We start from the raw sequence: 16,054 nt of genomic DNA, 5'->3' as shown, positions 1-16,054 counted from the left end.
TCAACTGTCAAAAAACTTGGTATTAAGATGTGCATCGATCAAAAGATGATCCGACAGCAGCTTAAGAACGCCAAGAAAACTAAGTATGAAATGAGAAATTTCTGTAAACAGTTTGGATTACCTCCTATTGCTTCCTCCAGAACGCAACGGAAGAAATCTAAAGCTTTCATGAAATCACCCCCTCCATATTACAATAGCCACAAGAAAAGAAAATTTAATACACCTAAATTTTCTAAACCTCCTAAACGGAATAAAGAATCTAAATTTGAAAAATATTTTTCTAAAAATAGATGTTTCAATTGTGGAGAAAAAGGACACTATGCTGACAAGTGCCCAAAACCGACCAAAAAGATTAAACAAGAGATTAATGCTTTAAACATCCATGACGATGATAAGCAAAAAATCTTTAGAATTTTTCAAAACAATGCATTTTCTGATTATTCTTCTGATAATGATTTTCTATCTTCCTCTAATTCTGATTATCACTCTGCTTCTGATATTTCTGCAAATTGCGTTAATATTGGTTGTGCAGAATCTTGTTGCAACCCAAAAACTTGTTCTGTTCTGACTAAATCAGAATAACAAGAAGATTTGCTTCTTACCTTGATTTCAAAAATTGATAATCCTGATTTAAAAGAAGAGTATCTTATAAAACTTAAGAAACTCATGATTATAGATGTTGTTGAAAAACCTGTTAGCACTAAAATCTCTCTTAAAGATACCTTGAAACGATTTTCAAAACAAAAATCCAAGGTAGTTACTATCTCAGATTTGTAGCATGAGATTAGTATCATCAAGAAAGACATTGTCAACTTGCAAGATGTTAATATTGAAAACAAAGATTTACAACAAAAGCTTTTGCTTTTAAATCTTAACCAATGTTTTCCACCAAGTGTTTCTGATAACGAAACAACTGAGCATGACGATGAGGCTGAATCCAGTCATAAATCTTTGTCCAATGAAGTTAAGATTGTCAGTATGATCAGTAAAATTGTTCCTCCGCGATGGTATTCAAAAGTCAGAATTACCATTTTTCCTGATTATGCTTTTGATGTTTTTGCTTTGATTGATTCTGGTTCTGATTTGAATTGCATTCAAGAAGGATTTATTCCTAGTAAATATTTTGAAAAATCCACTCAGAAATTGGACTCTGCAAGTGGAAACAAATTGCACATTGATTTTGAATTAAATAATGCTTATGTCTGTTTTAATAATGTTCATTTCCATATTCCTACTGTTCTTGTCAAAAACATGGGTGAAAGGGTAATTCTTGGGATGCCTTTTCTTGCTTTACTTTATCCATTCTCTGTTGACGAGATTGGTGTTTCAACTGTTAAATTTGGTGTTAATATTCAAATACCTTTTGCTTCAAAATTTGAGATTGATGTTAATAGGATGGATATTAAGTTTAGACAGTCTTTAGATCTAGAGTTGGATAAGGACCCTATCCCCATCAGAATTTTATCCTGTTTAAACACCCCTTTGACGGTTGTGTTTTCCCAGAATTCTTTGTTCATACCTATTCCCAACACATGGCGCATATTATTATTTCATTTTTGCAAAAAATAATCTTGACATTATTTTGCATATATTTTATAAAAGTTTTAACCATTTTGGTTTTAATTACTTTCCTTTTGAATTTTTGCAATGCCACTATGGCTAGCAAAAAGGATAAAGAAAAAATTGGTTCAAAAGCTCTGACTATAAAAACAGAGTCCCCTCTTGCTTCTTCTCTGCCAATTTCCTCTGTTACCATAACCAACAGATTTTCTCTCTTCTATCATGATTCTCAAATGTCGTACTCAAGTACACTTGCCTCATCTTATGATCCATTTTCTGACAGATCAAAAAATCCCTTCATAAGGTATGATAAAACGTCTGCCTATATGACTCTCCCTTATTCCCAGAACTTGTTATTTGTCGAACTAAATCATTCTTCCTCTTCTAAATCTGCCGGAGATATTGCCCTCTCCTACTTTCCCCCAAATTTTCACTGGATTCCTGAACATCCCCTGAAAAATTTGACCTATTATTATGCTGTCTTAAATTAAACTGATTCTGTCTCCTTCAAAGCTATTCCTGACAGGAATAATCCACAAAAGATACTTTATCATAGTGTCTATTTTAAACGGATTATCACTGAAAAGGAATGGGGTAACCATCCCTCTGTCTCAAAATCCATTAACGGATTTTTTTTTCCTTTGTACTTACTATGATTATGTCGATGCCTGGTTTAAATTCTTACTTTACCAAACCTCTGTTTTTGACCACTCTTGGTTTGTTAATTTTGACAAGAATTTTACCGGTATCCTTCCCCTCTGGTTCTCCAGATGGTGGAACCAATTTGGCCTTCTTCCTAACATCCTCCCTCTCCAACTAGTTGAAGCTTTCAAATTGTTCAAAAACAACTACAAAGTTGATTCTTATGGTTCTAAGTTTCCAACTATGCTATATTTTGTAAAAAAAAATACAAAATTCCATGGATTCTGAAATGGCAATATCACCTTTCAGAAGACAAGATCCAACGACAATGATTTGTCCAATGGTGGAATAAATGCTCACTAATTGATGACATTGTTATCTCTGTCAAAAATATGTCCCAAGCCTCCAAGGCCCCTGCTTTGCCACTGACGGCTAAATCCCCACTCTTGATTACTCCCAGCATATTTTCCTCCCCAAAAGAAGAAAAGGAAATATCCCCTGTTTCTTCCCCTTCTATTGCATCTAGCTCTTCCAAGAAGAAATCTTCTTCTAAGAAAGAAAAGATCAAAGCCCTTCTTACTGCCCTTGAAGATGATTCTGACAACGACGACAAAGAAGAAAAATCTGCATCGTCCCAGAAGCCCCTTCAAAATACTTACTATGAAGACACACAAGAATACTATCCTTACCCAGGGATTGAAGACTTGGAAAAAAGCCTCTTAACGGCTCTTCTTTGGACCATAACGGCCACAGTTTTCTCAAGAAAAAGAACTACTACCATTCCATTGACGGTTGGTTCCTAATTCACTGTTCATTACTGTTTGAAGTTACTGTGCAAAATCACTGTTCACTTAACTATTCAAGATTTGTCTGCCGACACTACAGTGCCGACAGCAACTGTTCAAGATTGGTTGCTTTCACTATTCCTAATTGGCATCGGACATGCCTCGACTGTTCACATGTGACCACATTAACGCGGCATCTGCTTTTACTGTTTTGCTCATGATTGTATTTTGTTTTATGGAATGTAATCAGCCTATATAACGGGCTCCCCTCCCCCATTGTAAGACAGAGGTTTTCCAGAGGTACTCTAACTTCCTCATAAACTTTCTTGCCATCCCTTGTCTTAATATTATCCTGTCTTCTCCTCTGTCACTTACTTCAGTAAGCACTATCACTTACTCTTGTAAGCTTTGTCTAAATCTGTAACGATTTCAAGCTTAATAACAAGCTTTGTTTATCTTATCAACTGTCTTTAAATTCTTATCTATATTTTGATTATACAACTGTCATTATTGCCTTCTTGGACGGTTTTACTGCTTTGATTTAAATTATCTTTGTTGCATGTACATCACTCTCCCCTACTCCCTGCATCTATATGCATACTGCGCTTCCTCCCCCCCTTCGTCTATTTTATTTTATATATTCTTTTATTTTAACACATGAGAAATGTTATATATCACCTTCCAAATATATATATATATATATGCAATTTCAGCACCTATCTTAATAGATCAAATTTCTACCTTAAATATGAGCAAACTAATCATTTACTTGAATAGACAATGCTCATAATGCAACTCTGTTAATCATAGAACTCCTACTATGAATTATGATAGGCAATTTTGAAGACCAATGAAATTGATTCAACATATTTAAACAGAAAATAATGAAATGGTGTGGTATAGAGTTTTATTCTTATTGCTTATTTCATTTCCCATCTAAGCATTTTAAGTACCTAAGATCTCATAAAAAGAAGAAAGAAAAGAAAAAGAAAATATATCCTTCATGACAATTGCAAAAGCAAAGGGTAACACAAGCCTGGTCACCCAAGTTATCTAGGATGCAATTTTCCCCTTTGTTTCCCTCTTGATCAAAGTTTACAGTATTGAAACCACCATAACTGAAGCTCAGAGTAATATCTGAAAGCAACAAGGCATTTCATTTCCATCTAAAAGATTCCACAATGAAGAGCAACCAAAATACTTAAAAGACAGACCAAACAAATAAAACCAAGACAGTAAGTAACAGACATGCATACAAACAACATTAATAATAAAGTCTTCCATGATATAAACCATACCAACAAAATGCAGAGTGTAGTTACATAACATAGCAGTTACATTACATAACATAGCAGTTACATTACATAACATAACATAGAAACGGAATATTACAAAAGCAGCACACAACAATACAACAGCATCACAGGATTGCAGAAACAGCAGTAACTTCTCTTGAACCAGTTATCATGCCAAACCAATGATTTACTGGCTATTAACCTTCAAGAGCAAGCCATAATGATCACTAGGCAACACAGGGAGCATCAACCTCTGGACCCTATTTCTTACCCTCTTTTCCTTGCAATATGATAGTCCTGGTATAGGTTCCATTCCTATCATGTCGATTGCACTTAATTTGAAATCATGCAAATTGCAAATGAATCGATCTAACCGCTTTTGCAAAGGCCGGTTAGCAGACAACATCAAATTGGAACCGGTATCATATGTCCATCCATTTTCCCCGGGCCTTAACTCTGCCCAGGCATCAAGCCATCCATCAGATAAAGGAAACTGCCCATCCAAATTGTCATCCCAATTCATGTCACCATCAAAAACAATGTTTGGATATTTCTCAAGAAGGTTAAGCGCCTGCTTTGCCTGTGCCACGCGTTCTTCACTGTACATCTGATCCCATTTAGGAGGGGCAGGGCAGGGGCTCTCAAGATGACTTGTGGCTACAATCAGCGGTTTTCCCCCTACTTCAATCTCTGCCATGCACAGTTCTCTCAGCATTATAGAATTGCTGAACATTTTGAGGCTGAAGGATTTTACTGGAAGTTTACTCAACTGCGAATGACAAACCAAGTTAGACTCCCACTCTCCCTCAAATTGCATTAATTTGGAATATAGAAGAATAATACATCTTGAAAGCCGTAACCCAAAGAGAGTGCAATATATAAGCAAGATATAATATAGAAGAAAAATCACAAGAACAACCAAGTAATAGGCTTGACCTCCTTAAAAGGTCAAACGGAAGTGAAATATGTGATCCATTAGACAGCAATTTTTTTCATTAAATAAGCTTGCAATTGCAACTAAGTTCAACCTAGATTTGAAAAAGAAGAATAACATCTAACCTGCATGCAGAAATATGGTCGTGTAACAGCCATTTCATCTGAAATTGAGCAATTATATGCCTTCCACCAACTTGATTGCCTAAAAATGTCATATATATAGGGTGTAACCTCCTGCCCAGCAAACATTCTAAGCATAAATATGATAAACAGTTAATTGGAGAAGACCTATGTGATGAAACCCAAATGACACACCTGGAAACAAATGACATCTGGAGCATGCAATTGAATAATGTCACCCAGAGCCTCCATCCTCTTATCTCTCTCCACATCTCCAAACCAGACGTTATAACTTAGAATTTTCAGTGTTGTACTCAAAGCCATAACCAAACCAGTGTCCCCTGCCACACATTTGGGTTTTAGAACTGCCTTATCTTAATATAACAAAAGATTCCGATATAGCAATATGGATATTAAAATAAGCAAGATGGAATATCTGAGTTAGATGTGGCCAGTAAATACGAGAAAACAACACGCACTAAAATAACTCTTTATGATTGGCATCAACATCTTCCATTCTTGCTGGGAACAGGGCAGGGAAAGGCATGATTTTGTAACCACTTTATATTTGGATACTATTGCCACAATGCGTTTAAATTTATCTTTTACCAGTTTCCACTCCAATTAGTTGTCTGTGCTTTTGGCACTTCAATTCTGATTTTTGTTAACCTTTTTCAAATAAAATAGACACAATCTTGAAAATACTTCAGCTTTCATTACAAGACCAAAAACTTTGAAAACTTTCATATTCTATTTATTTTGTTTTATCAGAGAAATTGAACACAAAACTGATACGGTATCAATACATGTAACCAACGAAAATACCGCCAAAATGAATTCAAGAACCAGTCCGGTAGTTTGTTCTGTTGTTGCTACCTAATTACGGAATTAGGCAGTTCCTTCTTTATTTGAAACCTAGGGAAATATTCTCTAGCTAAGAGAAGAGTCCGTTTGTCGGAAGTCTTAGTATTTGCCTCACCACCCTAGTTGGCCTTGAGAGCTGACACACTCTTAGGTTTCTGGAATCAGTTGCAGTGTACTTGATTATAAAGGATATTTCCTCTTTCCCTATAAAATAAATTCCCTAATTATCGTTTACACATATAATAATAACATAGTAAGCACATAATTGACGAGAAGTTTGGCGAAAACAAAAGTGCAAGAAATGGTCTTATCAACAAACATCAGAACATAACACATCACCATCACCCATAAACATGTTCTATAAATGAGAACTGGAAGCAAGTCTTGAGCACCACCTTACAAAAGAAAGAAGATTTGCAAATTTCTCAAGGACATAAACAGAGTAAACATTAAAAGAATTTTAGTCCCAACAGGTACTAAAAGATTTTTTTTTTTTTTTTTTTTTTTTTAATTTAGTAATGGAAAATTTTATTTAAAAAAAAAAAAAAAAAAGTAAGGCGCTTCTAAGTACACAAGAAGTTCATAACTAAAACGAGCAAAAGAAAAACCAAAACGTAACAACAAGAAAAAACCACCCACAAACCCACAAAACCCGAAAAGCCCTCAAACCCAAAACCCTAAGAGCACCAAAAGCCTGAATCCCATACGAAGGCCACACAAAGCACTCAAAGCTAGAAAGCATGAGCTTTGCCTTTCCTACACCTAGAGGACGCTCCCTTAGAATCATAGTTAATGAGCACTCTAAATTCAGAAGCTCCCTTCTACCCTTTTACCTTCCAAGGGAGAACCACTTCAAAGTCTTCAATCCCCTCGCTTGAATCCCCCATCATAGTCCAATCTTAGAGAGTGACAGGGAGAAAATCACCCAAAGGGTAAGGAAAATATACGTCCTCTTCATTCCAAAAATCGCCCTCCCTGATCCCTCACCACCAACTTCGAAGACTGTCCAAAAGCAAATCCAACCGGCCAGTTTTTGGGATTGAACCAAGTCTGTCTTCTTTTCAACAGCAATAGGGAGCTGAGCAATCGGCGAAGCCTGGAGACAATCCAAGCCCAGCATTTCTGAAGGTGGAGCACTGAAAACCAACACTACCTTGACGATCCGGCTATCATCCATATATAAAAATATGTTGTCCTACAACTTATAGTTGTAACACTTTGCAGATTTAGGAGTCGGCAATGACAAGGACACCAAAACAACCGGCAAAGCATACTCAACAACCAGATCTCTTCTGCCAAGACAACCGGCAGGCTACCTAAAGACCCCAATACCTACTGGCGACATCAGGGCTACGTCCGGTAAGCCCTCCAGCCTTGGAAACCCATTGGTGCACACTGGTTCACACCCAACCTAACAGACATCTTCCTCCTTTGGTGCCGGCACCACAGCCAAAGATTATTGGGAAATCTATCATATTTCCCAGAACCGGTAATACGTGAAAATTAAGAAGAACACAAACAAACAAACAAAAAAATTAAAGAACATAAAGATTTACATGGTTCACTACTAAGGGCTACATTCACAGAGTTTCAACGAGGTTTCACTATTTTTGAGGGAGACAATACAAGAGGCGTCAATAATACATTCGTATGAAACCGTAGTTAGAAGCAACTATAAATATGACCCCATGAACTAAGCCTCAGAAAAAATCCCATTTCAACCGTAGGGCTTCCAACGTCGAACCGGATAAACTAAGCTCCACATCGCCTAACAAAGACAACCCAACATTTTGGTCTACACTAGACACTGTCACCATAGCCATGATCACCACCGCCGCCTCCTCCATGGGATCAAAGCTCATACTAGGTAAGCTGGAAACCCCACCTGTAATAGTAGGGATCGCAAGATTCTTCTCAAAAGAAGGCTAAGGATCCATACCTGTCAGATTGAAGTCACCTTCCTTACGCAAGCCCAAAGCAACCGGTGGGGGCTGGGGGTTGAGAAAGCCTCGCCGGAGAAGACTCCTCGCCGGAACAGCCTCCTTCACTGCAGGGAAAGGGTCTCGAGATGGAAGCGGCCTCTGCAAAAGGGCACCTCTATCACCTGGCCAAGTCATCGAAGCTGTAGATTAATATATTTTTTGTACTCACATAGAACAGATCATTAAATGGAATTAAAATAAATTGATATTTATGGAACTGATTTAATCAACTTTATTCATCTGCACTGTCAACATTATATACTGTGATAAATTAAAAGAGATAGATAAAATGACAAGAATCAGAACAACTCCTTTTTTTTTTTTTATGGAAAGGGGAGGGGGGAGGAAGTAATTTTAGAGCAACTCATAAATGTATGAAACTACATATTCCAATGTGAAGACGGAATGCTTAGGGACTGAAAACTAGACAAACCTTTTCTGGAAGGAGGCAGATACGTCCCACTCTCTAGTGGAGATCTACCAAAAAGATCAGACTCCACTTGATTCGTTATGTTAATCATGTATTGATAGTGGTCAATAGAGAGAGCAGTTTGATTGTTATCTGGGGTCAAAGATGATGCAGATTTAGATGAGGAGGAAGATGGCTGAGATTTTTTGTCTGGGCACTGCATAGGCTTCTTGATAGATGGCTGACACCCACCAGATTGATGAGAATCCTTACTACTTCCACCCGTTCTCTTTGTCTGATCATTCTTCTTCTTGGCGGGACAATCCAGCTTCTGGCACCCAGTTCCATAGCAATAAAGACATTCATCTCTTCCTGTCTTGCTCTTATCGCTGTCCTCAAATGATAGAGATGACAATTGAGCCTTAATTAGTCTATGCTCCACAACTAACAACTCTCGCATAGCTTCAGAAACACTGGGAAGAGTGGAACGTTGAAGTATATGCTTTCTAGTAGGCTCAAATTCATCTGGTAAAGCTAAGAGAAGCTGCAGTAACCGAGACTCCTCACGGTACTTATTGTAGCTCTCTAAATCACTCAATTCCTTTGGCTCCATCTCAGCTAATTGCTGCCAATAACATTGCATGAAACAATATAGTCCTGTTATGGGGAAACCGCTTTGTTTTACAGCCTGAATCTCCATCTCAAGCCGATACTTTTTAGCAAAATTGGACTCATCATCATGGGCATATAACCTGGCCAAGTAGTCCCATGCACTCTTGGCAGAATTATATTTCGCCAAATGTTTTCGAAGGGAATGATCAACATACATTTCGATAATTGACAGAGCTGTTGCATTCATAGACTCCCATTGCTTTAGCAAATTGGCATAACTCTTATCTTTGGGGTGAGGACGAGTCACTGACCCACTGACATGGTCCCATAATTCTCCTTCCAACTCGAAATTGCGCATCATATATGACCATAATAGATAATTGGTTCCATCCGATTTTAGGCAACCAGCATCATCCGAGTCAAAATCCATAATCAAGAATGAATATCTCAATCGAAGAGCAAAGATAACCCAAATCTAACACCTACAAGATTATAAGCATGTAAAGACAAGAAATATCAACAGTCAAAAGACATTCTTAATGCACCATTAATAGTAACAATTAAGATGGAGCCATCAGCCATGGAGGACAGAAACAAGAATTTGACTTATGCGGATTGAGAGGACCATAACTGTTTTGTTTTTCTTCGTTTCTTTTTCATTTTTCTTAGAAGACAAACAGTCTTCATCCACAATTCTTCAAAACCATAAATAACATCCAGTAACTCATATTAACTACTCATACAACTGATAGATAAAAAAAAAATCTAAATTCTCATTTCTGTGAAGAAGAAGAAAAAAAATCCAATTCGGTAAAGAAAGAGAGCCAGGCCTTCTAACAGATAGATAAAAATCTACGATCAGACAACAAAATTGTTAAGAGAAAGTCTAACATAAAACCAAACAACACTTTAGTTAATCCTATAATATTATCCAGCTGTGTACTAAACTGATAATAGAACCTACACAATGTCAAAATGATTCCAACAAACAAGAATTATAAAAGTGGCTCTGGAGTTACCGGGTTCAGAGGACCATCACAGGCTCTGGAGCTGCTGCTGCTGCTGCTGATAGTCGCCAAGAACTGTGGAATTTTGTTTTCTTTTTTCATAGACCAAAAACAGTCTGCATGCAACTGCAACTTTACTCTCTGTATAGAGAAGTCAGGTACGAGGTAGTCGTCAGCGAAACAACTCATTGACTTTGACCGAAATAAAAATTCTTTGACATGGCTGGACGTATTAATAACTAATTTTGCTGGTTGGACTATTAGTAATTTGAATAACAAATATTAAAAAAAAAAAAAAAAAAAAAAAACTGAGATTTACCTGTTCAAATAGCTAAATCGCTAATCCGCCATTGGACTTATTTTTGCTTTGGTAGCTCGCCATGGGCTTGCTGGTTATTTAACATAATATGATGGGCTATAATATGCTCGAGAACTGCTGCTTCATGGCACATTTTAAATTACAGGTATGCCATGAAGCAGCTCATTTTACGGAAGAACTGATTGTAATTGTTGTAAATGATCTGTTAGAGCTTATTGCATTCTCTATCTAAAGTTTAGACTACAAAACTCACTTTTTTTCCTTTATTGCATGTGATTCTTACGTACATTTACTTGATAGCCGCTCGAGTGGAGCGCCAACGGGAGACCCAGCTTGACGTGGTTCAGGTGATTCAATTACCAACCATCTTAGTTGAATCTTTCCCTCTTTAGATTATTAGCTTTTTGGTGATAAGAACAATTTCAAGTGTTCTTTTCAAGTTCCTGGCTTCTTGTTTGCTTATAGTCAAGACGTGGTTCTTCTGTACTACATCAAGAACACTTTTTTTTTGTTCCAAAAAAAAAAAAATAGCACCAGATCATAAGAAAGATTATTACAAACTAAATTACATTTCAAAAAATTGTTCTATTTTTTACCTCACCATGGAGCCATAAAAGAAATGAACAACAAAATATTGAAAGCTATAACTACCAAAACGTGTAACCCCTTGTTGATTGCACTTATTCTGCAGCTGCCCAAGGTGACCATGAATCTTACACTGTCGGCTGCACCGCTTGTTACTGTCGAGTTCACTACCTGTCTTGTCTTATTGGTTACCATCTTACTGTACACAAAGTTAAATACACTTTGCTAAGAACAACATAATGCAAGTTCAATTAAAAATTGAAAGTTGAACTGAAAATTGCTGCACAAAACTACATATTGTACTTATTATATTCATGGGAAAACAGTAACGCTACTCTTCACACTGGCCAATGTAGTGTGTTTTAAGAGATTTCTCATATCAACCACTTAAAACATGGTAATAAACAAATGAGTGTAAAAAGAGTAGCATTACTCATTATTATATTCATGGGAAAGAGTAAGAATAAAAGCCAGTTTTTTCTCACCTTCCAGGATATATACAGCCCCCGTGACCTGCAAATAGTTCCCCAAAAGGGAGGAAACAAACAAAAGCTCGTATTATATGGGGCAGATAAATAAGAAGAAAATGTACAAATAATGTGGAGCCCATTTTGCCCGAGGCAATCTCCATTAGATGCAGGGCAATAATGGATGCTCATGTAATGGAATTTTGCTTGCAATAACATTGCAGGAAAGCGACCTCATGCCCAAGGCAATCTTAACCAGGACAACATTTCTAGAATCTTTTGCAGAGCCTGGCCATATATATATATGGGGTTCACAAAGGAAGAGCATTGTTGAGAATCCTTCACATTTCCAATTAGGAAATGCAATTACCAACCCCTTCTTTCCGCATTCCAATCACACAAGAGACAATGAACCTCTGCCAAGTGGGTGCCACACACCATTCAGTCTCTGAAGCCATCAGAGTGATGCCCTGTGACCACTGAATTCTCTCCGTGTCTGCAGCCGTGGAGCATGTGTTGTCTCCACTAGAAAGTCTGGAATGTAGTACTTTACCACGGTGGAATGGAATTAGCCAGCAAAGCAATCAAAGTTACTAGCTAAATGCTTTTTCACGCCTTTACTAGCTATCTAGGTTTAGAGGATTCTCATTGAGCTCTTTAAATTTGACTTTTCTTAAAAAATTTGAAAAAACTTGTAAAAATAGTGTTTAACAAGCTTTCTACTCTATTTCAAATTTAACTTTTAATCAACAAGGTTCTCCAAATACAAAGTGTTCAAAAAGTGAAAGTTATTTAGTTTTTTAATCTTATATATTCATTTTCCTTCTCCCTCTCATCTACCAAGAACAAAAAAAAAAAATTAAAAACATAAGAAAATAATAATATTTAACTAAAGTAGAGGAAGATATAGAATTTGATATTTGGTTCATTTTAAAAGTGACTCTTCAAATTTAACTTTTATTTGAAGAGCTTAATATGGATGCTCTTAAGGCCGTAATTTTTAACACTATTTACGAACTCGACATGAATTCAATACAAAATTAGCTGACTAGAATTAAGGAGAATGATCCGTTTAATAAAATGAGTCAAGTTAGAGTTGACTTATATAGTCGTATAACCATGTTTTAGAACTAGCAATTTTTGACACAATCCAAGCCGAACCTAACATGAAATTAGCCGGTTATGGTTAAGAGTCTTATATGTTTAATTAAATGGACTAGGTTAGGTTTTCCTTATATAATTTTAAACTCATGTCTCAACACGACCAAACCCGAATTGATAACCCAAATTTAGCCACAAATGGCCTCAAGGAACAGAGGAAAGATCATTCCTCCTCCCTCCTCAAGTGCCTAGCCAAATTGGGGTTCTCATTAAATACCAAAGTTTCCAACTTTAGCAGCTAATTGCAGCATAATCACAGTAAATTCAAAGACAAAAATCTCAAACACCAAAATCCTTTCAAAGCTAAAACATAATAAAACACTTACTAGGGTCAGTGGTGGTGATCATAGCCACACCCTTGAAGTCACAGGACCCGGCAGCCTTCCCTTCCTTCTGGTAATAGCTATCAAACGCATAAGAAGCGTGGTTCTTCACATTATTAGGCTGATAACAATTCTCCCCCGGCTGAATCTCCGAGCAATTGGCCCTTCCGGGACCGCACGCCCAATCCAACGCCGCCTGCAATGTCTTGGAGTCCACCCCATCCATGACCACACAATACGTCTGGTTCGTCGTATCGTTGGCCAGAAAAGTCCCACTTCCCGAAACATGAAGCAAGTACACCGGCGTCGAATTCCCGTAAAACAACCCCCAATTCGCCTCCGAAACCGGCGGAGACCTCAGGTCCTCGTTGAAGAGCTCGTATATGTACACGCTGGACGTGATCTCCGGTCGCAAAGGGGTGCCGCTGCGGTCAAGAATATGCTTGATCAGGTTCGAATTATACGTATCCGCATTGTCAACCGTGGCGTACGGCTCTTTGGAGTCACCCTTTGAAGGCCAGCCACTCTCGGTGACGAGGAGCGGAACGTCGGTGACATTGAAGTTCTTCATTGAGAAATAGGCGGCGTCGATCATAGCATCGAGCACGTTGGTGTAGTGGAGCAGAGTGTTGGGATCAACCATTTCTTTAGAGGGTGTCAATGGCTTGAACAAAGAGTTGTCTAAAGGAACCACGCCTTTGTTCTGCATAAAGACATAGTAGGGATAAAGGTTCATCATCAAAGGGGACCCAGTTCTCGAAAGGAACTGAAGCAGAGGAAGGACAACAAAGCTCAAGCTTTGGTTAAAGAAAGCTTGAGAAGGTGGGAAAGGATCAAGAACTATTGAGGCGGCGTGTGGGGTCGAAATCTTGATCTGGGTGTGAAGGTTTGCTGCCACTAATGCGCTGTAGAGTCCCTCAATGGCTGGGAGAAGAAGAGGAGCAGAGGAGGGCACTGTGGTCAAAACCTCGTCGCCTACCGCAATGGCTGTGATGAGGGTCTCGGGGTAGAAAGCGACGACATTTTTTCCGATCCAAGCCGCCGCCGTGGTGTTGGAGGAGCCAATGGCAAGGAGCTGGTTGTTGGGCACGCTGACGATGACGCGGATCTTTGTGCGAGCCAGAGCTTTGAGAAGGTCGGGGTCTGCATCGTAGATTCGGATATGGGAGATCTTCTGAACTTGAAGGAAAGAAACTAAAGCTGATGGCGATACTAGATTGGAGACATCGCTGCCAATGTTCACTCCCACAAAGGGTTGAGTGTCTTGATTCTGCGCTTTTTGCAGCTGCTTGATTTTTGGCAGTAATGGCGGAGATTCAGCTGCAAGAAAGAACATCAACAATTGAAAAGATAATGAGAAAACTGTTGGTTTCTTGCCTTTTTTTTACAAGTGGGTTTTGTTTCTTTTTCATTTACCTTGTGAGACAGGGGAAAGGAAAACAGAGAGGATGATGATCAGAAGGGTAAGCTTAGAAGTTGCCATTGTCGAAGAGGGGATTGAGCTTTACTTCCTCACCCTCTTGCTCTGCTTCAGCTACAGATCCTTGCATTATCTTCCAAGTTTTCTTCTTTTCTTTTGGGCGTTTTTTTTTTTTTCTTTATTATTTGTGGTTTTGTTTTGTTGGGGGTGGGGGAGTTTGGTGTGTAAGATTTGGGTCTGACAGACCCGCAAGAGATCTACAGTGTGAAGAAGAGAGGAGACACTCTCAGACACAGAAAAGAGGACTCCGTGTGGTTTGGGGTTTCTGAACTTTTCTGCCTCACAAAAGATGCTTAGTTTTAGCTCAACATTTTTTTTCTTTTTCTTTTCATTGTATTCACTCAAATAACCCTGTGAAATCAATTAGCCGACAGTCTTATGGAAGTGACGTCCTCTGTCGCTTTCCCTTTTGCCTTTTGTGAACTTGGGGCAAAAAGGTCATATACATTTTTTTCGCTTTTGGATTTTTTGGCCCAATAATTGGGAAAAATTTCCTAAACCCTAAAACTGAAAACTAAGAAACACATGGAATAACATCTTTTGTTTTCCCTCCCTTTTTTTTTTTTTTTAAAAAAAAAGGAAGAAATGTTACGTGTTTTTCTAGTGTTCTTCTGGTGTTCTCTTAATTATGACGTGACTTTTAAAATTACCAATAGATTAAAAGTCAATAATGATAATTTCAAATGTAACGATAATTTTAAAAGTCACATCACAATTAAGAGAACACCAAAAAAACACTAAAAGAATACTTAGCATTTCCCTTTTGTTAAATGAACAATGCTGCTCCTCTTCACGCTTAATTTATACTGTTCAATTCCAATTTAACGTGAAAAATCACTTAAAATACGTTGAGTGAGTGAGTGTATAGAGTAACAAGTAACTAATAACACAAAATACTTGAAATTATTTTTTTTCAAATAAAAAATGAAAAAAATACACCAACCAAGACAAGCTAAAAAAAAGAACATATATTAGCTGTTTTGGAACACTTTGCAGCAGTAAGAAGGCACTGTGGGAACATGTTTGGGGGGGGGGGGGGGGGGGGGGGTGGGGGGGGCTTTTGTGAGAGAGGGGTTTGGAGATTTGGAGTATATTGTAAACTGAATCATGTGGAAAGGACGATAAAGGCAAATTTCTATGGACATTTGAGAGGGTTATTGAATTTACAGGCTGGCCTTTTCAAAGAGACGTTACTGCAGCCGCTTTTATGGTCTGCTTTCATCAAGTCTTACACGTTTTGGACTTCACCTTCATCAACGTCTTTTCACGGATGAAATGGACCCGCCTCTTCCTTCATGCCTCTCTTTTATTTCATTTTACACCCAATTTTGCAGCATATAATAATATATAAATAATTTTTTTCTTAGCATTCTTAAAATGTTATGGGCAAGTTTCGGTGCACGTTTTAGGAGTTTAAAAGTTTATTTTTTAAAAAAAAATACATGTTTAGTAAAAAAAATTAAAAGCGCTTTTAAGAGTTAAAAATTACCAAAACGCATTTTTGGCA

General features: G+C 37.8%; 2 protein-coding genes across 3 annotated transcripts; both read right to left on the bottom strand.

Moving 5' to 3' along the window:
- Positions 1–4,332: 4,332 nt before the first annotated feature.
- LOC132171080 (uncharacterized) lies at positions 4,333–10,317 on the bottom strand. 2 transcript variants are annotated; one of them, XM_059582295.2, is made up of 6 exons: positions 10,225–10,317; positions 8,618–9,687; positions 8,142–8,324; positions 5,534–5,679; positions 5,342–5,452; positions 4,333–5,051 (listed from the first exon to the last, which is right to left on the bottom strand). In XM_059582295.2, exons 2-6 carry the CDS (start codon positions 9,633–9,635, stop codon positions 4,470–4,472), a joined length of 2,040 nt encoding a protein of 679 aa, XP_059438278.2. In that variant the 5' UTR covers positions 9,636–9,687; positions 10,225–10,317; the 3' UTR covers positions 4,333–4,469. The 2 variants fall into 2 exon arrangements, with proteins under 2 accessions (XP_059438278.2, XP_059438279.2); XM_059582296.2 differs by having other exon boundaries at positions 8,142–8,306.
- A 742-nt stretch (positions 10,318–11,059) lies between these two features.
- LOC132171337 (O-Glycosyl hydrolases family 17 protein) lies at positions 11,060–14,873 on the bottom strand. The gene is made up of 4 exons (XM_059582629.2): positions 14,484–14,873; positions 13,071–14,387; positions 11,602–11,629; positions 11,060–11,315 (listed from the first exon to the last, which is right to left on the bottom strand). The coding sequence occupies exons 1-4, from the start codon at positions 14,548–14,550 to the stop codon at positions 11,129–11,131; spliced, it is 1,599 nt and encodes a 532-aa protein (XP_059438612.2). The 5' UTR covers positions 14,551–14,873; the 3' UTR covers positions 11,060–11,128.
- Between the last annotated feature and the right edge of the window lie 1,181 nt (positions 14,874–16,054).

Source organism: Corylus avellana, chromosome 1, assembly GCF_965113065.1.
Source record: "Corylus avellana chromosome 1, dhCorAvel1.hap1.2, whole genome shotgun sequence".
Classification (NCBI taxonomy): domain Eukaryota; kingdom Viridiplantae; phylum Streptophyta; class Magnoliopsida; order Fagales; family Betulaceae; genus Corylus; species Corylus avellana.
This window is presented reverse-complemented; position numbering and strand designations above follow the sequence as displayed.

Excerpts from the sequence above, each read along its gene's own strand:
- LOC132171080 (XM_059582295.2), bottom strand. The coding sequence starts at position 9,635 with ATGGATTTTGACTCGGATGATGCTGGTTGCCTAAAATCGGATGGAACC. Across the intron at positions 8,325-8,617 it reads TCTGCCTCCTTCCAGAAAAG|CTTCGATGACTTGGCCAGGT; the intron begins GTTTGTCTAGTT and ends ATTAATCTACAG. Across the intron at positions 5,453-5,533 it reads CAGATGTCATTTGTTTCCAG|GAGGTTACACCCTATATATA; the intron begins GTGTGTCATTTG and ends TTTGCTGGGCAG.
- LOC132171337 (XM_059582629.2), bottom strand. The coding sequence starts at position 14,550 with ATGGCAACTTCTAAGCTTACCCTTCTGATCATCATCCTCTCTGTTTTC. Across the intron at positions 11,630-13,070 it reads GATCACCACCACTGACCCTA|GTCACGGGGGCTGTATATAT; the intron begins GTAAGTGTTTTA and ends AACTATTTGCAG. Across the intron at positions 11,316-11,601 it reads GGCTGTATATATCCTGGAAG|TAAGATGGTAACCAATAAGA; the intron begins GTGAGAAAAAAC and ends CTTTGTGTACAG.